Source organism: Oncorhynchus clarkii, chromosome 12, assembly GCF_045791955.1.
Source record: "Oncorhynchus clarkii lewisi isolate Uvic-CL-2024 chromosome 12, UVic_Ocla_1.0, whole genome shotgun sequence".
Lineage (NCBI taxonomy): Eukaryota > Metazoa > Chordata > Actinopteri > Salmoniformes > Salmonidae > Oncorhynchus > Oncorhynchus clarkii.
In genome coordinates this window covers 18273514-18299597 of record NC_092158.1, presented here as the reverse complement: position 1 = coordinate 18299597, position 26084 = coordinate 18273514, and the positions used below count along the sequence as shown (strand labels likewise).

Here is a 26084-nt window from a genome sequence, read left to right as displayed (position 1 = left end):
GCCCCTTTACTTTCAGTGCAGCAAACTCTCTCCAGAAGTTCAGTGAGGATCTCTGAATGATCCAATGTATTTTTTTTACATTTTTTAATTTTTTAATTTTACCCCCCTGCATCTGGCCACCTTGGCTAGCGTACACTGCGCCCAGCCCGCCACAGGAGTCGCTGGTGCGCGATGAGACAAGGACAACCCTACCGACCAAGCCCTCCCTAACCCGGGTGACGCTAGGCCAATTGTGCGTCGCCCCACGGACCTCCCGGTCGCGGCCGGTTACGACAGAGCCTGGGCGCGAACCCAGGACTCTGATGGCACAGCTGGCGCTGCAGTACAGCGCCCTTAACCACTGCGCCATCCGGGAGGCCGAATGATCCAATGTTGACCTAAATGACTAATGATGATAAATACAATCCACCTGTGTGTAATCAAGTCTCCGTATAAATGCACCTGCACTGTGATAGTCTCAGAGGTCCGTTAAAAGCGCAGAGAGCATCATGAAGAACAAGGAACACACCAGGCAGGTCCGAGATACTGTTGTGAAGAAGTTTAAAGCCGGATTTGGATACAAAAAGATTTCCCAAGCTTTAAACATCCCAAGGAGCACTGTGCAAGCGATACTATTGAAATGGAAGGAGTATCAGACCACTGCAAATCTACCAAGACCTGGCCGTCCCTCTAAACTTTCAGCTCATACAAGGAGAAGACTGATCAGAGATGCAGCCAAGAGGCCCATGATCACTCTGGATGAACTGCAGAGATCTACAGCTGAGGTGGGAGACTCTGTCCATAGGACAACAATCAGTCGTATATTGCACAAATCTGGCCTTTATGGAAGAGTGGCAAGAAGAAAGCCATTTCTTAAAGATATCCATAAAAAGTGTCGGTTAAAGTTTGCCACAAGCCACCTGGGAGACACACCAAACGTGGAAGAAGGTGCTCTGGTCAGATGAAACCAAAATTGAACTTTTTGGCAACAATGCAAAACATTATGTTTGGCGTAAAAGCAACACACCATCCCCACTGTCAAACATGGTGGTGGCAGCATCATGGTTTGGGCCTGCTTTTCTTCAGCAGGGACAGAGAAGATGGTTAAAATTGATGGGAAGATGGATGGAGCCAAATACAGGACCATTCTGGAAGAAAACCTGATGGAGTCTGCAAAAGACCTGAGACTGGGACGGAGATTTGTCTTCCAACAAGACAATGATCCAAAACATAAAGCAAAATCTACAATGGAATGGTTCAAAAATAAACATATCCAGGTGTTAGAATGGCCAAGTCAAAGTCCAGACCTGAATCCAATCGAGAATCTGTGGAAAGAACTGAAAACTGCTGTTCACAAATGCTCTCCATCCAACCTCACTGAGCTCGAGCTGTTTTGCAAGGAGGAATGGGAAAAAATGTTGGTCTCTCGATGTGCAAAACTGATAGAGACATACCCCAAGCGACTTACAGCTGTAATCGCAGCAAAAGGTGGCGCTACAAAGTATTAACTTAAGGGGGCTGAATAATTTTGCACGCCCAATTTTTCAGTTTTTGATTTGTTAAAAGAGTTTGAAATATCCAATAAATGTCGTTCCACTTCATGATTGTGGCCCACTTGTTGTTGATTCTTCACAAAAAAATACAGTTTTATATCTTTATGTTTGAAGCCTGAAATGTGGCAAAAGGTCGCAAAGTTCAAGGGGGCCGAATACTTTCGCAAGGCACTGTATGTTTCCCATGCCAATAAAGCCCCTTGAATTGAATTGATAGATTGATGCCTAGGAGTATTTTATGTATGACTATGTGGTGACCAGACAGTCATACAACACTGTGTGTAATACTCAAGTGGATATAAAACAATAGGTCCTCAGGACACCCACAAATATGCGCACACACACAGACACATATGAAGTTCACATAAGCACACATATGAACGCATTAAAGCCTACTTTACATCAGAGATATGACAAACTGACTTTTCATTGCAGCTACCCCCATCCTCACCTGAGCCTCTAGCGCTGTCTTCTCAATGATCAGCTGCTCCAGTGAGTGGGCGGTCCTCTCTGATGACTCAGCAGCCTGGGGGAGGGGACATGTTTAGTAAACATGATATCATTTATTTTGATCTATAACTAACTTTTGTTTAAAACTATCGATCTTTACTACAAACCGACCATTGGTATAAGTCCCATTAATAATACATAATGCTTACTCTAAAGGTATAAAACCAATGAATCATTCTACTTCTACAAGATGTCTAAATCCACAAGAACAGCCTCTTACAGTTTTTTTCGATTGCTAAACGACAGTGGGCACAACTGGAGTCACATGTGCAAAACTCTAACTACAGTCTGCACTACCAACAGTCAGCTGAGCTAAACAGTTCACATCACCTGCAAAACTCATTCCAAGCAACACAACTCTTAACACATGGCTCAAAACACGCTCAGTGCAGCCAAACACTATGCACAACCCTCACTGAGATAACACAAACTGTCACTCAGAACACACTGAGAGTAAAAACACTAGCATCAAACACCAATACAGAAAATACAAACTTTTCATCTTTACAGTTTGAACAATTTCAGTGACTTCATACAAAGTAATATTTTCTTCAAAGAAAAGAGTGACATTCTTTCACATGATTTATTACAATTTTTACAACATAACAATTCTTTAAGGTAAATGAAAATTAGCAGTTTGCTTCAGTTTGCTTCTGTAGTAATTTACGGAATTACAGTAATGAGAAAAAAAAGGTAGAAACTAAAAGTACATACTGTAATTCAAACAAATAATTGAGGGGCTAATCCTGCCTCTCTCTAGCATCAGGCCACAGGTTTTCTTCAACATCACATCTAATGTTTTCTCTTGCCATGCACCTGGGGAAGAACCTTCTGGAGTGCCTTATCCATCCCTGGCAGTCCTCTGGACTTGTGTCCTCACATCCGGCACGCATGGCTTCCAAAAGAGACATTTGGTCATGTGGGTGGTGACCAAACACTTTCCACCTCCAGGCAGAGAAAAACTCCTCTATTGGGTTGAGGAAGGGTGAATATGCAGGCAGGTACAAAACCATAAATCTGTGATGTGCTGCAAACCAATCTGTGACAGCTGCAGAGTGATGAAAAGCAACGTTATCGCAAACTATGACAAAAACTTGGGGGTTTCTTACTGGCTCCCCCTGTTCTGCTGGCACTAGCTGTTCTAGGAAAGCTATAAGCCTTTCTGTGTTGTATGGGCCAATGAGTGGTGTGTTGAGAAGCAAACCATCATTGGCCATTGCAGCACACATGGTGATATTTCCCCCCCTTTGGCCTGGAACCTCCACAGTGGCCCTTTGACCTATAACATTCCTTCCTCTGCGCCGTGTTTTGGCAAGGTTAAATCCAGCTTCATCGATAAATACAAATTAATGTGGTCTTTCCAGTGCTTCCACCTCCATTACTCTCTGAAAAACAGTAAGTGCACAGTTTTGCTGTAGAAATGCTAGTGTTTTTTTTTTACTGTAAATATTTTGTATAGCTGTGTACGTAACCTCAGACGTCTTACCTGGACATATTGGTATCTTTGCTCTTTTACCCGTTCACTGTTTCTCTCGAACGATACAGTGTATAACTGTTTCATTGTAACTTGGTGTTTCTTTAGGACTCAAGCAATAGTTGTTCTGCTGACAGAATTAACATTTTAAAATATATCATTATCAGCCAGCACTCTATCTTGAATCTCCCGCAGTTTTATTGCATTGTTGACAACAACCATGTCAACAATAGCATTTTCCTGCGCATCTGAAAATATTTTCCCTCTTCCCCCTGTTGGGGGCAGCCTTTGGGTCCTGTTGAAAATATATATTTTACAGTCAAACTTACTGTAATATATATCTGTGTAAATATTCTATAATTGCAATACAAAATAGATTCCTGTAATGTTTTCATTTACTGTAAGGATGTAACTCTCACCTGTTTGCATGATGGAAAATTCGCATTACAGATGCCACTGTGGATCTTTGCAGATTGGGTTGCACCCTCAACCCTGCCTCTCTCAATGAGAGACCATGGTTCACGACATGGTCTATAAGTGTAGCGCTTATTTCATCTGAAATAACAGCTCTTTGTCTTCTTTGTCTTCCTCCACGCATCCGCCCTCTCCCTGCCACCCTTCTCCCTCCACGAACCCATCTTCCTTGTTCCATTTCCAAAATGAGTCTTTCTGAGCTCTACCTATATATACTGTAATATGTGTGTGTGTTCACTAACAAGTCTAAAACAAGACACCTGCTTAGCCTTTCAGCTGAAATTGCAATCAGCAGTGTTTGAAAGGCACAAGGCTGTTTGAATGTGTGGTTCACAGTTTTGACAGCAGTGTGTTAGCATTTGAACAAAGTGCTGTAAATCCACAGTGTTGTGCAGGTTGTGGTTAAAGTCATGGGATAAGTGTGTAGAGTTTTGAAAACTGTGTTCAAGCAATGAAAAACGAACTAGAGTTTGGTCCACATGAACTGCTGCTGTGCAGACTGTAGTTAGAGTTTTGCACATGTGACTCCAGTTGTGTCCACTGTCGTTTAGCAATCGAAAAAAACTGTAAAGGTTAATTGAAAGTTCATTGTTAAAACTTAATTTGAAATAATAATAATAATGAACTATGGTGGAACATTAACTAGTCATTTAGTTATATAAACATTACATAAAGTAGACGCCTGCCTGCATATTAAAGAGACATGGAAAAGATTAGTCACGTGTGTGTGTGTGTGTGTGTATGTGTTTGTGTGTGTGTGTGTGTGCGCCTGTGTGTGTGTGTGTGCGCCTGTGTGTGTGTGTGTGTGTGTGTGTGTGTGTGTGTACCTGTGTGTGCATGTGTGTGTGTGCCTGTGTGTATGTGTTTGTGTTAGTCATGTAATAATTTTGACATTGTTAAGCTAGCCTGCAGCCATAGCTTCAGCCTCAGAGATCTAGCTTCAGCCTCAGAGATCTAGCTTCAGCCTCAGAGATCTAGCTTCAGCCTCAGAGATCTAGCTTCAGCCTCAGAGATCTAGCTTCAGCCTCAGAGATCTAGCTTCAGCCTCAGAGATCTAGCTCAGCTTCGGTGGGTCTGGATGAATATCATGTGACCTTGTGCGTCACAGCTGCTGTTTTCAAGCATACATCATGCTACAAACATTACATATACACATTTCCACCTGCACACATACAGGAACACACACAACCGAAAGAAAGACAATTGTTTTCATACAACACACACTCGCCAACACACGCACGCGCGCAGACACACGCACAGACACACACACACAGGCACGCACGCACGTAGATGCACAGACACACACACACACACCTGCGCCAGTCTATCCTGAAGCTCTTTCTCTTTGCGTTGGTTCTCTTCTCTCTGTGCCTCCCTCTCTTTTTCCGTCTGCTCTCCTCTCTTCTCCAGCTCTGCAACAAAAGTCGGAGAGACTCTTCATGATGAATCTTTACCAGTGCCTCTCTTAGGGCCGCTTTGCTTACCTTGCATGGTTCGTTCCGTCCTCTTGTTCTTTTCCTCTGCTACGTCCAGTTTGTGTCTCTGAAATGGAAAACAAACAAAGAACAACGATTGAGTGTAGTCCGGCCGAGGGGTGCAAAGGTGAACGGCAAGGCACTGGAGTGACGAACTACCCTTGCTGTCTCTGCCTGGCCGGCACCCCTCTCTCTCCACTGGGATTCTCTGCCGCTGACCCTATTATGAGGGCTGAGTCACTGGCTGCCCGCGCTCTCCCATGTTGTCCCTAGGAGGGATGCATCAGGTCATGCCAGGATTTTTTCGCTATACTCGACTTCAGTGGGTTGAGTCCCTGACGTGATCATCCTGTCCGGTTTTGCGCCCCGTCAGGCTTGTGCGGTTGGGGAGAGCTATGTGGGCTATACTCTACATTGTCTCAGGGTAGTAAGTTAGTTGTCTGTTGATATCTCTTTGGTGGTGTGGGGGCTGTGCGTTGTAAAAAGGGCTCTATAAATATATTTGATTGATTGATTGACTAGAGAGCAATAACATTCTTTCTCCATGAGCTATACAGGGAAGGATAACAACTTTTATCATCATGACCGTGTGTGTGTGTGTGTGTGTACACGTGCGTATGTATACACATGCGTGTGTGTACACGTGTGTGTGTGTGTGTGTGTGTGTGTGTGTGTGTGTGTGTACACATGTGTGTGGGTACATGTGTGTGTGTGTGTACACGTGTGTGTGGGTGTACACGTGTGTGGGCGTCTCACCAGGCTGGTTAGCTGCTGTTCCAGGGAGCTCTTGTCCTCTTCTACAGAGCATAGCTGTTTCTGCCTGCTGTCCAGATTCACATTCAGTTCACTGATCTGGAGGGGAAGACAGACAGGAGACATAGTAATGTCCAAAGGGAGGCAAACCAGAAAAAACAGATGATTGTAAATGCAAAGACCATGGGAATGACTGGGCTGGAACGAAAGCCTACACACACAGGGTGGAACAAAAGCTGTGCGCACACAGCAGGCCGGAACTGGCAGCCTGCCCATATTAAACAGACATCGGCTTTGGAACATATACCCAACAAAAAAACAACATGCAACAATTTCAATGCTTTTACTGAATTACAGTTCATATAAGGAAATCAAATCAATTGAAATCAATTAATTAGGCCCTAATCTATGGATTTCACATGACTGGGCAGGGGTGCAGCCAAGGGTGGGCCTGGGAGGGCATAGGGGCGCAGCCAATCAGAATGAGTTTTTCCCCACAAAAGGGCTTTATTACAGACAGAAACACTCCTCTGTTTCATCAGCTGTCTGGATGGCTGGTCTCAGACGATCCCTCAGGTGAAGAAGCCAGATGTGGCGGTCCTGGGCTGGCATGGTTACACGTGGTCTGCGTTTCTTTCAGCTCATGAAACATGGGACCAACACTTTACATGTTGAGCTTATATTTTTGTTCAGTATATATTTGTGTACCTCCATTTAGTATGAATGTTACCTTAAGTTACAAATGGAATAATGGTCTGGTTACTTATGACAGAAACAAAAGATTGGTCGGGGAGGATGGGTGGGAGGAAAAGTGGTCCCAGAGCAAGATGTATAATACTATACAGTGCATTCGGAAGTATTCAGACCCATTTTGTTACATTACAGCCTTATTCTAAAATGTATTAAATAAAAAAAATCCTCATCAATCTACAGACAATACCCCTTTGCAAATATATGAAGAAAAAAAAAAACTGAAATACCTTATTTATGTAAGTATCCAGACCCTGAGATATGAGACTCGAAATTGAGCTTTGGTGCATCCTGTTTCCATTGATCATGTTTCTACAACTAGACTTGAGTCCACCTGTGGTAAATTAAATTGACTGAAAATTATTTGGAAAGGCACACACCTGTCAATATAAGGTCCCACAGTTGACAGTGCATGTCAGAGCAAAAACCAAACCACGAGGTTGAAGGAATTGTCTGAAGAGCTCCGGGGCAGGATTGTGTCAAGGCACAGATCTGGAGAAGGGTAACAAAACATTTCTGCAGAATTGAAGGTCCCCAAGAACACAGTGGCCTCCATCATTCTTACATGGAAGAAGTTGAGAACCAACTAGACCCTTCCTACAGCTGGCTGCCCAGCCAAACTGAGCAATCGGGAGAGAATGGCCTTGGTCAGGGAGGTGACCAAGAACCCGCTAGTCACTCAGAGAGCTCGAGTTTCTCTGTGGAGATGGGAGAAACTTCCAGAAGGAGAACCATCTCTGCTGTACTCCATCAATCAGGCCTTTATGGTAGAGTGGCCAGACGGAAGCCAATCCTCAATAAAAGACACGACAGCCCGCTTAGAGGTTGCCAATAGGAAAATAAAGACTCTCAGACCTGATGAAACCAAGATTGAACTCTTTGGCCTGAATGCCAAGTGTCCTGTCTGGAGGAAACCTGGTACCATTCCTACAGTGACGCATGGTGGTGGCAGCATCATGCTGTGGGGATGTTTTTCAGCGGCAGGGACTGGGAGACTAGTCAGGATCGAGGGAAAGATGAACAGAGCAAAGTACTGAGAGATCCTTGATGAAAACCTGCTCCAGAGCGCTCAGGACCTCAGACAAGTCTCTGAATGTCTTGAGTGGCCCAGCCATAGCCCGGACTTGAACCCGATCAAACATCTCTGGAGAGACCTGAAAATAGCTGTGCAGCGACACTCCCCACCAACCTGACAGAGCTTGAGAGGATCTGCAGAGAAGAATGGGAGAAACTCCCCAAATACAGGTGTGCCAAGCTTGTAGCGTCATACCCAAGACTCAAGGCTGTAATCGCTGCCAAAGGTGCTTCAACAAAGTACTGAGTAAAGTGTCTGAATACTTATAAAAATGTATTTTTATGTTCATAAATTTGCAAAAAAAAATAAAAAAAAGTTTTGTCATTGTGGGGTATTGTGGGTTGACTGATGAGAAAAAAAATGGATTCCTTTTCGAATAAGGCTGCAACGTAACAAAATGTGGAAAAAGTCAAGGGGTCTGAATACTTTCCGAATGCACCGTACGTTGCCAAATGCACTCCAAGATGTATGATGCATTACGTAATCAAATTTGTATGATTTGTACTACCAGATATGATACATTACATCATCTAATTCGTATGATATTGTACGACCGATACTCCGTTCATAATGTAACGTAACACAACATATCATACTAAATAGAGGGATACAAATTTATGTCCCAAATCCTACAAATTGCCCTGAGGCCAGGTTGGGATTTGAGTTGCCCATCCCTGGTAGAGGGGTAGGAGCTAAGGGGTTATACATGACTATGAGACCCCCCACCTTCTTCTCCTGGGACTGGGCCCGTGCCTTAAGGTTGCTGAGCGCCTCTGGTGACAGCGACACAGCGCCCCCTGTCTGCTGGGAGGAGCGTAGTCTCAACTGCAGCGCCGCTACTTCTCTCTCCAGCTCCATGATCCTGGACTGCTCAGACACTGTTGCCACCTGAGGAGAGAGAGAAGGGGGAGGTAGAATAAGAGGGGGGAATGAGAGGGCAGAGAGTAGAGAGAGCCAGCCCTAGCCCATCCAGCTTTTTTGAGATAGGGCAACAATATATTTTAAAATAAATCCAATATAATTTATGCCCTATATGAAGAACAGTATCAATTCAGGGTAAGAATGTGCAGATAAGACTAAGGTACAAGTCGCAGCAGCATGAGAACAGCTTTTTGTTCCAGAGAGTTTGGAGCATCCAGAAGAAACATTGTGGAATGCTGTGGCAATTTGAGTATTTCCTCCTGAGAAAAGAGTCCTTTTGATTACATTTCTTCAACATTCTGTCTTTAAGAGGTCTAAAAAAGAACTAGATAGAAAACAATTTCGGTAAAATGTGCTCTGCTCACAAGCGGCTACTTTCTTCTATTTTCCCTATATAATATTGTATACAAAATGATTAACGCATTTTTCTCCCAGTTTTTTATCTATTGTACTTGCCATGAATAAAAAAACTAAATGTATTAATGTTTTTCCATATATGTCTAATGTGTAATATTTATTGTGATGTTAATGTACTATATGTATTTAACTGAGCGGATGTACATGCCTCTAGAGGTATTTCAGTAGGTGTGTTTCACAGTGGTGTATGACCTGACGAAAAGCCAAATCGGATCAAAACGGTCTGATTAAATCACCATGGGAGCATACCAGAGTTGCAAACATTCCTTTTTTATTTGCCAGATGGCTGTGGACATCTATATCGAAAACTACATTGATCCGCAACATACAGTGCCTTGCGAAAGTATTCGGCCCCCTTGAACTTTGCGACCTTTTGCCACATTTCCGGCTTCAAACATAAAGATATAAAACTGTATTTTTTTGTGAAGAGTCAACAACAAGTGGGACACAATCATGAAGTGGAACGACATTTATTGGATATTTCAAACTTTTTTAACAAATCAAAAACTGAAAAATTGGGCGTGCAAAATTATTCAGCCCCCTTAAGTTAATACTTTGTAGCGCCACCTTTTGCTGCGATTACAGCTGTAAGTCACTTGGGGTATGTCTCTATCAGTTTTGCACATCGACAGACTGAATTTTTTTCCCATTCCTCCTTGCAAAACAGCTCGAGCTCAGTGAGGTTGGATGGAGAGCATTTGTGAACAGCAGTTTTCAGTTCTTTCCACAGATTCTCGATTGGATTCAGGTCTGGACTTTGACTTGGCCATTCTAACACCTGGATATGTTTATTTTTGAACCATTCCATTGTAGATTTTGCTTTATGTTTTGGATCATTGTCTTGTTGGAAGACAAATCTCCGTCCCAGTCTCAGGTCTTTTGCAGACTCCATCAGGTTTTCTTCTAGAATGGTCCTGTATTTGGCTCCAATCCATCTTCCCATCAATTTTAACCATCTTCCCTGTCCCTGCTGAAGAAAATCAGGCCCAAACCATGATGCTGCCACCACCATGTTTGACAGTGGGGATGGTGTGTTCAGCTGTGTTGCTTTTACGCCAAACATAACGTTTTGCATTGTTGCCAAAAAGTTCAATTTTGGTTTCATCTGACCAGAGCACCTTCTTCCACATGTTTGGTGTGTCTCCCAGGTGGCTTGTGGCAAACTTTAAACGACACTTTTTATGGATATCTTTAAGAAATGGCTTTCTTCTTGCCACTCTTCCATAAAGGCCAGATTTGTGCAATATACGACTGATTGTTGTCCTATGGACAGAGTCTCCCACCTCAGCTGTAGATCTCTGCAGTTCATCCAGAGTGATCATGGGCCTCTTGGCTGCATCTCTGATCAGTCTTCTCCTTGTATGAGCTGAAAGTTTAGAGGGACGGCCAGGTCTTGGTAGATTTGCAGTGGTCTGATACTCCTTCCATTTCAATATTATCGCTTGCACAGTGCTCCTTGGGATCTTTAAAGCTTGGGAAATCTTTTTGTATCCAAATCCGGCTTTAAACTTCTTCACAACAGTATCTCGGACCTGCCTGGTGTGTTCCTTGTTCTTCATGATGCTCTCTGCGCTTTTAACGGACCTCTGAGACTATCACAGTGCAGGTGCATTTATACGGAGACTTGATTACACACAGGTGGATTGTATTTATCATCATTAGTCATTTAGGTCAACATTGGATCATTCAGAGATCCTCACTGAACTTCTGGAGAGAGTTTGCTGCACTGAAAGTAAAGGGGCTGAATAATTTTGCACGCCCAATTTTTCAGTTTTTGATTTGTTAAAAAAGTTTGAAATATCCAATAAATGTCGTTCCACTTCATGATTGTGTCCCACTTGTTGTTGATTCTTCACAAAAAAATACAGTTTTATATCTTTATGTTTGAAGCCTGAAATGTGGCAAAAGGTCGCAAAGTTCAAGGGGGCCGAATACTTTCGCAAGGCCCTGTACACCCCAACCCTACTGTGTCTAGAATGTAAGATCCAGGAATATCCAGAAGTAGTACCCAATGATGTTGTATATCTTATGTCTATGATGGCATTACCCTAGTGTCCTCTAAATCCCTCTGCAGTTTGTCAGCTTTGATCTTTTCAAACAGAAGGCTCTGCTCAAGCTCCTTAATATGGGCATGCTCCAGTTTGGTCTGCGTCTGTTAGTCAGAGAGAAGAAGAGGAGGAAGAGGAGAACACACCAACACCGGCGTCACATGCCAGCGCCATGCCATACACAAGGATAGGACAGTAAACAATGATGTCATAGTAGAGACCAGGAAGTAGGAAGTGTATATGAGAGCCAAAGGTTTTATTTCAGTGGGTTCTATTTTATTTCAAATGTTATATTCCAAATATTATATTAGGACAAATCCTCAATGAGCAGACCCATATATAGAGGCATATAGAGCAGACCCATATATAGAGGCATATAGAGCAGACCCATATATAGAGGCATATAGATCAGACCCATATATAGAGGCATATAGAGCAGACCCATATATAGAGGCATATAGATCAGACCCATTTATAGAGGCATATAGAGCAGACCCATATATAGAGGCATATAGAGCAGACCCATATATAGAGGCATATAGAGCAGACCCATATATAGAAGCATATAGAGCAGACCCATATATAGAGGCATATAGAGAATATGGTGCCATTTGAGAAACAGCCTAAATCTTTTAAAAGGACTCTTAACCCTCTAAAGTGAACCTCTATGGTACTGAGCCGCACACTAACCACCTCTGTTTGGGTCTTTGGTTTATTGAGTCCCAGATGTACAGAGTTCTGCTAACTATCCTCCATGTTGGAACCAACAGCTACATGAAGACAACAGTCTTATCATTCTAAGCATTTGTCTTGCAACTTTTCATGAATTGCCTTTGCCAAACTGTGTCTAGTGTATCTATGGATCTGCTTAGATCTATTTTCAGGACAGCTCCCTCTTGTGGATTCGGTTCTGTTCACTTTGGCTCCCAGTGCTCAAACCCTTTCTTGACAAGGTCTTACAATCAGTGACATCATCGTTCTATCCTTCTTGCTCTTCTGTAAGCACCAAAGGGAGAGAGAGAGACAGATGAAGGCTTTGTGACATCATCCTCTCCATGAGCGAGGAAGAGAGGGAGCGGAGGCGAGAGGGAGAGTTGAAAGAATGTGAAAAGAGAAGAGGCGTGGCAAGGAGAGAAAAGAGAGCTCTCAGGGAGGCGATGGATAGATAAACAAAGAAAGAATAAGAAAAGAGTGGAGGAAGAACTGATAGAGGAACAAATAAAAGAAAGAAACAAAAAAATGTAATCATGAATGAGTGAATTGATGAGGCCTGGGAAATGAAAGAGATTAAGGGAATAGATGATCAGATTAATCATTTAATTTAATGAATGTGTTAATAACCAAAATCCTTGAAAATAGCATTGGTTTCTTTATTAGTCCAGCAGCAAAAGCCAAAATCAAGAGAAGAGTACTGTGAAAACCATTAAGTCATCACCATGCCAACATATGCACTGAAGTGGGTAGTAGTGAATAATGGTTCAAATATGGATATCCCCAAACTGCTGGAGCTACTGAACCAGAACTTCCAGAGGAGATGTATGAAGTGGGATAGTGAGGAGAGACTATTAAAAATATGTTCAGCTAACCAATTGGACGAGTGAGAGAGCTTCAGGTAACCAATCAGATGAGCGAGAGAGCTTCAGCTAACCAACCGAGATGATGAGAGCCGTGGTCAACTGGTGACCTATACTGTATTAAAACCCAGCCTTGTTCTCTGAGTGTAGGGTGTGTTATAGAACAAAACATGGAGTCGTGACATAGTACAGATGACGGTATGACGTGTAAGATAGACCAAATTAAACATGTGATAAGACAGAATGATGTGTCAGTGTTTCATGAGGGGTTGAAATGAGAAAGGTGTAACAACTGTGTAACAACATCAGCTCTATGTGGTTTTCACTATGTCAAATAACATTTTCTGGGTTCTGTTAGCTTAGCTAAAACATTTAATCAGACTGTGTGTGTGTGTGTGTGTGTGTGTCAGAGTAGACAGTACTGAATCATTTGTTTACCTCTAGGTCACCTTTAGTGATGCAAGCCTCTTCCACAGTGAACTGCAGGTCTTCTACTTTCCTGTCAGACAGATAGAAAGAGTCATCCTATCCGCCTCTCCTCCAACATCCCAGGCTCCAGCCCCTACCATGCAAGACACAGATCTCTCCGCCTCTCCTCCAACATCCCAGGCTCCAGCCCCTACCATGCAAGACACACACCTCTTCTCCTCTCCTCCAACATCCCAGGCTCCAGCCCCTACCATGCAAGACACAGATCTCTTCTCCTCTCCTCCAACATCCCAGGCTCCAGCCCCTACCATGCAAGACACAGATCTCTTCTCCTCTCCTCCAACATCCCAGGCTCCAGCCCCTACCATGCAAGACACAGATCTCTCCGCCTCTCCTCCAACATCCCAGGCTCCAGCCCCTACCATGCAAGACACAGATCTCTTCTCCTCTCCTCCAACATCCCAGGCTCCAGCCCCTACCATGCAAGACACACACCTCTTCTCCTCTCCTCCAACATCCCAGGCTCCAGCCCCTACCATGCAAGACACAGATCTCTTCTCCTCTCCTCCAACATCCCAGGCTCCAGCCCCTACCATGCAAGACACAGATCTCTTCTCCTCTCCTCCAACATCCCAGGCTCCAGCCCCTACCATGCAAGACACAGATCTCTTCTCCTCTCCTCCAACATCCCAGGCTCCAGCCCCTACCATGCAAGACACAGATCTCTTCTCCTCTCCTCCAACATCCCAGGCTCCAGCCCCTACCATGCAAGACACAGATCTCTTCTCCTCTCCTCCAACATCCCAGGCTCCAGCCCCTACCATGCAAGACACACACCTCTTCTCCTCTCCTCCAACATCCCAGGCTCCAGCCCCTACCATGCAAGACACACACCTCTTCTCCTCTCCTCCAACATCCCAGGCTCCAGCCCCTACCATGCAAGACACACACCTCTTCTCCTCTCCTCCAACATCCCAGGCTCCAGCCCCTACCATGCAAGACACAGATCTCTTCTCCTCTCCTCCAACATCCCAGGCTCCAGCCCCTACCATGCAAGACACACACCTCTTCTCCTCTCCTCCAACATCCCAGGCTCCAGCCCCTACCATGCAAGACACACACCTCTTCTCCTCTCCTCCAACATCCCAGGCTCCAGCCCCTACCATGCAAGACACAGATCTCTTCGCCTCTCCTCCAACATCCCAGGCTCCAGCCCCTACCATGCAAGACACAGATCTCTTCTCCTCTCCTCCAACATCCCAGGCTCCAGCCCCTACCATGCAAGACACACACCTCTTCTCCTCTCCTCCAACATCCCAGGCTCCAGCCCCTACCATGCAAGACACAGATCTCTTCTCCTCTCCTCCAACATCCCAGGCTCCAGCCCCTACCATGCAAGACACAGATCTCTTCTCCTCTCCTCCAACATCCCAGGCTCCAGCCCCTACCATGCAAGACACAGATCTCTCCGCCTCTCCTCCAACATCCCAGGCTCCAGCCCCTACCATGCAAGACACAGATCTCTTCTCCTCTCCTCCAACATCCCAGGCTCCAGCCCCTACCATGCAAGACACACACCTCTTCTCCTCTCCTCCAACATCCCAGGCTCCAGCCCCTACCATGCAAGACACAGATCTCTTCTCCTCTCCTCCAACATCCCAGGCTCCAGCCCCTACCATGCAAGACACAGATCTCTTCTCCTCTCCTCCAACATCCCAGGCTCCAGCCCCTACCATGCAAGACACAGATCTCTTCTCCTCTCCTCCAACATCCCAGGCTCCAGCCCCTACCATGAAAGACACAGATCTCTTCTCCTCTCCTCCAACATCCCAGGCTCCAGCCCCTACCATGCAAGACACAGATCTCTTCGCCTCTCCTCCAACATCCCAGGCTCCAGCCCCTACCATGCAAGACACAGATCTCTTCTCCTCTCCTCCAACATCCCAGGCTCCAGCCCCTACCATGCAAGACACAGATCTCTTCTCCTCTCCTCCAACATCCCAGGCTCCAGCCCCTACCATGCAAGACACACACCTCTTCTCCTCTCCTCCAACATCCCAGGCTCCAGCCCCTACCATGCAAGACACACACCTCTTCTCCTCTCCTCCAACATCTCAGGCTCCAGCCCCTACCATGCAAGACACAGATCTCTTCTCCTCTCCTCCAACATCCCAGGCTCCAGCCCCTACCATGCAAGACACACACCTCTTCTCCTCTCCTCCAACATCCCAGGCTCCAGCCCCTACCATGCAAGACACACACCTCTTCTCCTCTCCTCCAACATCTCAGGCTCCAGCCCCTACCATGCAAGACACACACCTCTTCTCCTCTCCTCCAACATCCCAGGCTCCAGCCCCTACCATGCAAGACACACACCTCTTCTCCTCTCCTCCAACATCCCAGGCTCCAGCCCCTACCATGCAAGACACACACCTCTTCTCCTCTCCTCCAACATTCCAGGCTCCAGCCCCTACCATGCAAGACACACACCTCTTCTCCTCTCCTCCAACATCCCAGGCTCCAGCCCCTACCATGCAAGACACACACCTCTTCTCCTCTCCTCCAACATCCCAGGCTCCAGCCCCTACCATGCAAGACACAGATCTCTTCTCCTCTCCTCCAACATCCCAGGATCCAGCCCCTACCATGCAAGACACACACCTCTTCTCCTCTCCTCCAAAATCCCAGGCTCCAGCCCCTACCATGCAAGACACAGATCTCTTCTCCTCTCCTCCAACATCCCAGGCTCCAGCCCCTACCATGCAAGACACACACCTCTTCTCCTCTCCTCCAACATCCCAGGCTCCAGCCCCTACCATGCAAGACACAGATCTCTTCTCCTCTCCTCCAACATCCCAGGCTCCAGCCCCTACCATGCAAGACACAGATCTCTTCTCCTCTCCTCCAACATCCCAGGCTCCAGCCCCTACCATGCAAGACACAGATCTCTTCTCCTCTCCTCCAACATCCCAGGCTCCAGCCCCTACCATGCAAGACACAGATCTCTTCTCCTCTCCTCCAACATCCCAGGCTCCAGCCCCTACCATGCAAGACACACATCCCAGGCTCTACCATGCAAGACACACACCTCTTCTCTCCTCCAACATCCCAGGCTCCAGCCCCTACCATGCAAGACACAGATCTCTTCTCCTCTCCTCCAACATCCCAGGCTCCAGCCCCTACCATGCAAGACACACACCTCTTCTCCTCTCCTCCAACATCCCAGGCTCCAGCCCCTACCATGCAAGACACAGATCTCTTCTCCTCTCCTCCAACATCCCAGGCTCCAGCCCCTACCATGCAAGACACAGATCTCTTCTCCTCTCCTCCAACATCCCAGGCTCCAGCCCCTACCATGCAAGACACACACCTCTTCTCCTCTCCTCCAACATCCCAGGCTCCAGCCCCTACCATGCAAGACACAGATCTCTTCTCCTCTCCTCCAACATCCCAGGCTCCAGCCCCTACCATGCAAGACACAGATCTCTTCTCCTCTCCTCCAACATCCCAGGCTCCAGCCCCTACCATGCAAGACACAGATCTCTTCTCCTCTCCTCCAACATCCCAGGCTCCAGCCCCTACCATGCAAGACACAGATCTCTTCTCCTCTCCTCCAACATCCCAGGCTCCAGCCCCTACCATGCAAGATCTCTTCTCCTCTCCTCCAACATCCCAGGCTCCACACACACCTCTTCTCCTCTCCTCCAACATCCCAGGCTCCAGCCCCTACCATGCAAGACACACACCTCTTCTCCTCTCCTCCAACATCCCAGGCTCCAGCCCCTACCATGCAAGACACAGATCTCTTCTCCTCTCCTCCAACATCCCAGGCTCCAGCCCCTACCATGCAAGACACAGATCTCTTCTCCTCTCCTCCAACATCCCAGGCTCCAGCCCCTACCATGCAAGACACACACCTCTTCTCCTCTCCTCCAACATCCCAGGCTCCAGCCCCTACCATGCAAGACACACACCTCTTCTCCTCTCCTCCAACATCCCAGGCTCCAGCCCCTACCATGCAAGACACACACCTCTTCTCCTCTCCTCCAACATCCCAGGCTCCAGCCCCTACCATGCAAGACACAGATCTCTTCGCCTCTCCTCCAACATCCCAGGCTCCAGCCCCTACCATGCAAGACACAGATCTCTTCTCCTCTCCTCCAACATCCCAGGCTCCAGCCCCTACCATGCAAGACACACACCTCTTCTCCTCTCCTCCAACATCCCAGGCTCCAGCCCCTACCATGCAAGACACACACCTCTTCTCCTCTCCTCCAACATCCCAGGCTCCAGCCCCTACCATGCAAGACACAGATCTCTTTGCCTCTCCTCCAACATCCCAGGCTCCAGCCCCTACCATGCAAGACACACACCTCTTCGCCTCTCCTCCAACATCCCAGGCTCCAGCCCCTACCATGCAAGACACACACCTCTTCTCCTCTCCTCCAACATCCCAGGCTCCAGCCCCTACCATGCAAGACACAGATCTCTTCGCCTCTCCTCCAACATCCCAGGCTCCAGCCCCTACCATGCAAGACACAGATCTCTTCTCCTCTCCTCCAACATCCCAGGCTCCAGCCCCTACCATGCAAGACACACACCTCTTCTCCTCTCCTCCAACATCCCAGGCTCCAGCCCCTACCATGCAAGACACACACCTCTTCTCCTCTCCTCCAACATCCCAGGCTCCAGCCCCTACCATGCAAGACACACACCTCTTCTCCTCTCCTCCAACATCCCAGGCTCCAGCCCCTACCATGCAAGACACAGATCTCTTCGCCTCTCCTCCAACATCCCAGGCTCCAGCCCCTACCATGCAAGACACACACCTCTTCTCCTCTCCTCCAACATCCCAGGCTCCAGCCCCTACCATGCAAGACACAGATCTCTTCTCCTCTCCTCCAACATCCCAGGCTCCAGCCCCTACCATGCAAGACACACACCTCTTCTCCTCTCCTCCAACATCCCAGGCTCCAGCCCCTACCATGCAAGACACAGATCTCTTCTCCTCTCCTCCAACATCCCAGGCTCCAGCCCCTACCATGCAAGACACACACCTCTTCTCCTCTCCTCCAACATCCCAGGCTCCAGCCCCTACCATGCAAGACACACACCTCTTCTCCTCTCCTCCAACATCCCAGGCTCCAGCCCCTACCATGCAAGACACACACCTCTTCTCCTCTCCTCCAACATCCCAGGCTCCAGCCCCTACCATGCAAGACACAGATCTCTTCGCCTCTCCTCCAACATCCCAGGCTCCAGCCCCTACCATGCAAGACACACACCTCTTCTCCTCTCCTCCAACATCCCAGGCTCCAGCCCCTACCATGCAAGACACAGATCTCTTCTCCTCTCCTCCAACATCCCAGGCTCCAGCCCCTACCATGCAAGACACAGATCTCTTCTCCTCTCCTCCAACATCCCAGGCTCCAGCCCCTACCATGCAAGACACAGATCTCTTCTCCTCTCCTCCAACATCCCAGGCTCCAGCCCCTACCATGCAAGACACAGATCTCTTCTCCTCTCCTCCAACATCCCAGGCTCCAGCCCCTACCATGCAAGACACACACCTCTTCTCCTCCTCCAGTTGGCTGAGCAGCTCCACCTTGTCTCTGTCTGCTGTCTCCACCAGTTTACGCAGCTGGTCCAGCTTATCTTCCATCTCCATAGCATTCTAACACACACACACACACACACACACACACACACACACACACACACACACACACACACACACACACACACACACACACACACACACACACACACACACACACACACACACACACACACACACACACACACACACACACACACACACACACACACACACACACACACACACACACACAATTAATGCATTTTGATAGCACAGTACAGTGTCAAGACATTGAAAAGTGGACAGTGTATCGTAAGTAAGGTTTTCTATGGTCAACAACGTAACGCCTGTGTGGGAGACGAATAGTCCAGGTGTGTATTGTATTTTTCTCTCTCTGAGTGTATGTGTGTTTTCTCCCCTCACCTGCTCCTGAACCTTCCTGAGCAGAGACAGTTCCTGCTGCACCTCTCCAGCATGGCTGGTTGCTTTGGCGACCTCCCCGCGTTCCATGTCCCTCTCGGCCAATAGCTGCTCGATGTGCTGCTGCTTCTCCTTCAGCGCTTCCTGTAGCGCTGTGGTGCCAGAGATCTTACGAGCATACCGTGACGAGGTCTCTGTCAACTTGGGGGGAATAGAGAGACGGACACATTCAGAGAGCACAGGAAATAAAAAAAACAGACTTGCTCGTGTGCGCTTGTGTTTGTCTCACCAGGCCAGCCCGGCTGGGTTTCCCACTAACAGAGGAGGTGACAGAGCTCAGGGAGCTCATGGAGGAGGCACTGGGACTCCTCTTCATGGTGGAGCGTCTCCGAGAGGAAGCCTTGGCTTTAGCTAGGGTGCTGGGGAAGCCGATACGAGTCACCTTATGGACTGGAGCAAACAGACCGTATCGCGGCAGGCACTGGAAATACCTGGAGACAACAGATAGGAAAAACAGAGGACGTCAACAACACTGATTCAGTGTAGAGGGTCCCCACTCAAAAAGGAGTGTTTCAAAGTTATTTTATGCTATTTATTCAATTCAAAGGCAACAAGAGCCAAACAAATGTTGCATATCTAAAACAATGAACACTGACTGCAATTCTCATACTGCCCCAATAGATCCACAGATGACGCAATCTGTTCTGCACACCACACTGCCCTTTCCCACCTGGACAAAAGGAACACCTACTTAAGAATGCTGTGGGTGCTTAGGGACCCGTCAGCCAAGGCTACGCATCTTCCAGGGGTCAGAAATTGAGACTTTTAATTATAAACCAAACATGTACATAGACTCATGGATGGGTCCCAGAGATGAGCGGGTACAGGGATGGCTGCTTCTGGACAACTACCCTCCAACCTTTGCACTAACAGTCATGTACCTGCTGATCGTATGGATGGGGCCCAAGTACATGAGACACAGACAGCCGGTGTCTTGCCGGGGTCTCCTCTTGGTCTACAATCTGGGCCTCACGATCTTGTCCTTCTATATGTTCTAAGAGATGGTGTCTGCTGTGTGGCACGGGGATTATAACTTCTTTTGCCAAGACACACACAGTGCAGGAGAAACCGATACCAAGATCATAAATGTGCTGTGGTGGTACTACTTCTCCAAGCTCATAGAGTTTATGGATACCTTCTTCTACATCCTACGGAAGAACAACCATCAGATCACTTTTCTGCACATCTACCACCATGCTAGCATGCTCAACATCTGGTGGTTCGTCATGAACTGGGTGCCCTGTGGTCACTCCTACTTTGGTGCCTCCCTGAACAGCTTCATCCATGTCCTGATGTACTCTTACTATGGGCTCTCTGCTGTTCCGGCCTTGCAGCCCTATCTATCTATGGTGGAAGAAATACATCACACAAGTACAGCTGATTCAGTTATTTTTGACCATGTCCCAGACGATATGTGGCCATGTGATTTCCCCAGAGGGTGGCTGTATTTCCAGATATTCTATGTCGTCACACTTATTGCCCTTTTCTCAAACTTCTACATTCAGACTTACAAGAAACACCTTGTTTCATCATCAGAATGGCTCTGTTGCTTCATTGAATGGCCATGTGAATGGGGTGACACCCACAGAAACCATTACACACAGGAAAGTGAGGGGGGACTGAATCTTGAATACTGTTACAATCCTAACTGTAGGACATATCTACTGTATGTAATGATGCTAGGAGAGAAGGGATAATACATTTCTTCAGGAGGATTACTAATGAAGAAATGTATTAGAAGAGTCTAAGCTAGTTAATTCACAAAAGACAATACATGTTTATCTGAAAGAGATGCCTAACATTTTGCACACCGAATCAAAGTTTATTAGAGTTTCTAAGCAAGCATAGCATAGGGAGTAAACTACAGCACAGTAACCCCAGAGACCCACTTCCTTTTAATGCTGCACAAGATGTTCAACTTTGTCTGTCTTCAGTGTGGTGGGGACAAAGCTTTAATCAACCTTGACCCATACAGAAATAATAACTTATTTTCTATGTTTTAATTCACAACATATGCACTTGTCTACATGCTTGTCCATGAGGGAAAAATATATATTTTGGGGATTCTGTTTTTTAAAAGGTACTATATCTGTTTTTTTCCCTCAATATAAATTTTATTTGACCACAAGGTCATACAATCATTTATAAGTATGCAAAAGAGTTGCTTCAAAAAAATGCATTAAAATACATAAGCTGTACAATATCCACATAAATAATTAGATACTGATTTGTGTTCCAAAATGGCTTTGCATACAAGAAAGGAAAGATAAAAAACAAACAGGATTGTCACTTATGGCTGAGCATTATTACCTAACATACCAGATAGTGATCTTTTTCTTTTTTACACCATGTGTCCGTATCATTCCCACCCTCCCTTCCCAATGTTCCTCAAGGATTTTCTTTTCTTTGTATCCTCTTAATGAGGTTCCCGTCATGAGTATATACACACTAGTACAAATCTAAACTCAGGTACATAATCAACCTGACACCGGTTTCGGTTTCAACAAAAGAAAGAAAAGTTTGCCATGTCTTATAAAATAAAGTTGTGGATACAAAAAAGAAAAAAAAGAATGCTGTGCATTGACTACAGCTCAGCGTTGAACAGCATAGTGCCCTCCAAGCTCACCACTAAGCTAAGGACCCTGGGACTAAACCCCTCCCTCTGCAACTGGATCCTGGACTTCCTGACGGGCCGTCCCCAGGTGGTGAGGATAGGTAACAACACATCTGCCACGCTGACCCTCAACACAGGGGCCCCTCATGGGTGTGTGCTTAGTACCTTCCTGTACTACCTGTTCACCCACGACCGCGTGGCCGCGCACAACTCCAACACCATTGTTAACTTTGCCAACGACGCGACAGTGGTAGGCCTGATCACCGACGACAGTAACACAGCCTACAGGGAGGACGTCAGAGACCTGGCAGTGTGGTGCCAGGACAACAACCTCTCCCTCAGCATCAGCAAGACAAGGGAGCTGATAGTGGACTACAGGAAACGGAGGGCTGAGCTCCCCCCCATTAACATTGACGTGGCTGTAGTGGCGCGGATCAAGAGCTTCACGTTCCTCGGTGTCCACATCAATAAGGTCCTATCATGGTCCACACACACACCAACACAGTCGTGAAGAGGGCATGAAAACGCCTCTTCCCCCTCATGGGGTTGAAAATATTTGGCATGGGTCCTCAGATCCTCCAAACGTTCTACAGCTGCACCATTGAGAACATATTGACTGGCTGCATCACCGCTTGGTATGGCAACTGCTTGGCACCCGACCGCATGGCGTTACAGAGTGTAGTGTATACGGACGGCCCAGTACATCACTGGGGCCAAGCTCCCTGCCATCCAGGACCCCTATACCAGGCGGTGTCAGAGGAAGGCCCCAAAAATTTTCAAAGATTTCAGCCCCCCAAGTCACAGACTGTTATATCTGCTACCGCACGGCAAGCGGTACCAGTGCACCAAGTCTTGCACCAAAAGGCTTCTGAACAGCTTCTACCCCAAAGCCATAAGACTGATGAACAGTTCATCACATGGCCACCCGGACTATTTGCATTGGCTCTATACACTCACCGGACTCTACCCACACACTCACACATACTACACTGACACTCCAACACACACATTCACATCACACACACACACACTACATACTCTCATACACAAAAAACACAGACACACATGCATATTGACGACAAACACACAGACACTCACACATAGACACACTTTCACACTCTTCACATTGGCTGCTGCTACTCTGTTTATTATCTATCCTGATTGCTTAGTCACTGTTACCCCTACTACCTACATGTACATATTACCTCAATCACCTTAACTACATCGTACCCCCAGCACATTGACTCAGTACCGGTACTCGTTCTATATAGCCTCGTTATTATTATTTATTGTGGTACTATTTTCTATTATATTTTTTGCTAATCTTCTTACTTTTTAACTCTGCATTGGAAAGAAAGGGCTTGTGAGTAAGTATTTCACTGTAAAGTGTGACAAATAAAATGTGATTTGATGAATTTGTTTTTTACTTGCATTACACCTGAATCATAAGAGGAGGACAGGTTTTTATTCAGTATCATTATTTTAAGGCTCTCTGTCTATACGTGTGTCATAATATATCTAACCTGGTTCCAGCCACAGCTCCATCATTCTTCCCAAGAGGTTCGTCCAGCTCCACTCCACACCACTCCGCCTTGGCAAACTCTGTTTCTCCCATGAACCTCACCACCCCTGCCTTAGTACCCCCCACCTTGAGAGAGAAATAGAGGTGGGAGAGAGAAATAGAGGTGGGAGAGAGAAAGAGAAAGAGCTGTGAGTTAACACATCTGTGAGCCAGAAACACAAACATGAGACAGACACACACTTACCAGCACGCGGTCTCCCAGTCTTAGTTCTCTTCTGGTCTTCCTGGCTGAGTCGGTCTCAGAGAGGTTGGACATTGACCCATTGCCGGTCACGGTTCTACTCAGCGGTGTCTTGGTGCTGTTACCAGTGGTAGTAGCAGCGCCAGCAGCAGCAGAGCTAGGGGACTTGGCCCCTGTCTCGCCAGGGTTAGGCTGCCCACCATTGGCCTCCCTCTCCGGAATAGCTGTCTTGGTCAGCTTGGAGGGCCGTGTGAATATCCCTCTGCCGTCCTCACACTGGAAATACTGGACACCTGCCACCGACCCGTCGTTCTTCCCGATAGCCTCATCCAGGACGATGCCGACCCACTGGCCCGGGGCAAACTGTGTATCCCCCAGGAAGTGGACATATCCTGGCTTGTTGCCGTTGACCCACACCTTCTCCCCCACCCGGTAGTCCACTGCTCCATCCTGGGTGGGAGACTTCTCAGGGGGTACAGGCTTGGAAGCAGCTGGAAAAACAATAATCATCATCATCATCAGCAGCAGCACATACATGATGAGCCCTGCAGCTGATTCTTACCAGAGGAAGGGGAGGTGCGTGTTGGTAACCCAGTTGGCCTGCTTATCTTACTGGGGGGCTTGATTCCGCTGGGCTTGCCTGTGCTCATGGTCCCTTCTCAGTCCTGGAGGGGCTTAGGCTAGGGGATACTGGAGCGGAAGCTGGGGCTGGCCTCTTGCAAGGATGGGGGGCTAGGCCTTCCTTCCCCACCACCCACCTCACTCTGCCCCACCTTGAGGCCCAGGCCTGGGAGACACAAGACACAGGACAGGTCTACATAGATTTAATTTGAATTTTGTTTTCACAAAAATAACATGCAATTCATTATGAAGCTCATTATTGAATAATGATAATATGCACAGTGACAGTTTCTGTGGTAGTATGATGATGTAATTAAAATGTTTATACATCAGGAATTAGTAGGGGACTAGAGAGAGAGCAGAGAGAAACAGACAGACAAAAAGACTGAGAGGGAGAGAGGGAGAAAGAGAGGGGGGGGAAGAGATGAAGAGAGAAGGAGAAGGGGATAGAAAAGGAGAGACCCACAAAGCAACAGCTCAGTTTAAGGTCAAACACAATGGACAGGAAGTCAAGACATTTTAAACCGAACCAGCAGCATTTCACTTTTTTAATTGAACCTTTATTTAACTAGGCAAGTCAGTTAACCTCTTACCCCCTACTTTTTTCAATTTCTGCCTGAAGACATACCCAAATCTAACTGCCTGTAGCTCAGGCTCAGAACCAAGGATATACATATTCTTGATTTCATTTGAAAGAAAACACTCTGAAGTTTGTGTAAATGTGAATTGAATGTAGGAGAATATAACACAATAGATCTGGTTTAGATAATACAATGAAAAAAACATAAATTTTTTCATTTTTATTGTTGTATCATCATCTTTAAAATGAAAAAGACAAAACAAACATAGGATGATGGGATGGGGGACAATTTCAGTGAAAAATATAAGAGGGCAACAGTACTTGTGCAAAGTTTCAGAATGATAACTTCCAAAATGAGTGTGCTACATGACATTTATCATGAAGTCACCCAGGTGTCCCTCACAAGTAGCCCAAATGTACCCAAGTGGCCAAATTGGTGAAGTTATACATTTTGAATGGAATAACTATATACAAAATACCAAAATGGTATTCTAACACACCCCCCACAAAAATTGAGAAAAAAAGTAGAAAAAAAATACAGTGGGGCAAAAAAGTATTTAGTCAGCCACAAATTGTGCAAGTTCTCCCACTTAAAAAGATGAGAGAGGCCTGTAATTTTCATCATAGGTACACTTCAACTATGATAGACAAAATGAGAAAAAAAATCCAGAAAATCACATTTTGTAGGATTTTTAATGAATTTATTTGCAAATTATGGTGGAAAATAAGTATTTGGTCACCTACAAACAAGCAAGATTTCTGGCTCTCACAGACCTGTAACTTCTTCTTTAAGAGGCTCCTCTGTCCTCCACTCGTTACCTGTATTAATGGCACCTGTTTGAACTTGTTATCAGTATAAAAGACACCTGTCCACAACCTCAAACAGTCACACTCCAAACTCCACTATACACACTTGTGTGTATAAGGTAGTAGTTTTGGAATTGTTAGGTTAGATTACTCGTTGGTTATTACTGCATTGTCGGAACTAGAAGCAC

General features: G+C 46.4%; 1 protein-coding gene and 1 pseudogene across 2 annotated transcripts in view; one reads left to right on the top strand and one right to left on the bottom strand.

Annotated features, from left to right (window-relative positions):
* Positions 1-26084, bottom strand: part of LOC139422821 (CAP-Gly domain-containing linker protein 1-like) — a 60285-nt gene that overhangs the window by 32053 nt on the left and 2148 nt on the right. The window contains exons 2-14 of one of the 2 annotated variants that reach the window (XM_071174209.1): positions 24451-24675; positions 23892-24379; positions 23649-23773; positions 19741-19942; positions 19455-19652; positions 19003-19106; positions 13442-13502; positions 11429-11533; positions 8770-8931; positions 6222-6317; positions 5475-5532; positions 5305-5402; positions 1984-2058 (exon numbers count right to left, since the gene is read on the bottom strand). In XM_071174209.1, the coding sequence (XP_071030310.1) occupies positions 1984-2058; positions 5305-5402; positions 5475-5532; positions 6222-6317; positions 8770-8931; positions 11429-11533; positions 13442-13502; positions 19003-19106; positions 19455-19652; positions 19741-19942; positions 23649-23773; positions 23892-24379; positions 24451-24538 (1860 nt within the window). In that variant the 5' untranslated portion in view covers positions 24539-24675. The remainder of the gene's footprint in view (positions 1-1983; positions 2059-5304; positions 5403-5474; positions 5533-6221; positions 6318-8769; positions 8932-11428; positions 11534-13441; positions 13503-19002; positions 19107-19454; positions 19653-19740; positions 19943-23648; positions 23774-23891; positions 24380-24450; positions 24676-26084) is intronic. The other variant, XM_071174210.1, reaches the window with a different exon arrangement.
* LOC139422823 (very long chain fatty acid elongase 5-like) lies at positions 20224-21265 on the top strand (annotated as a pseudogene).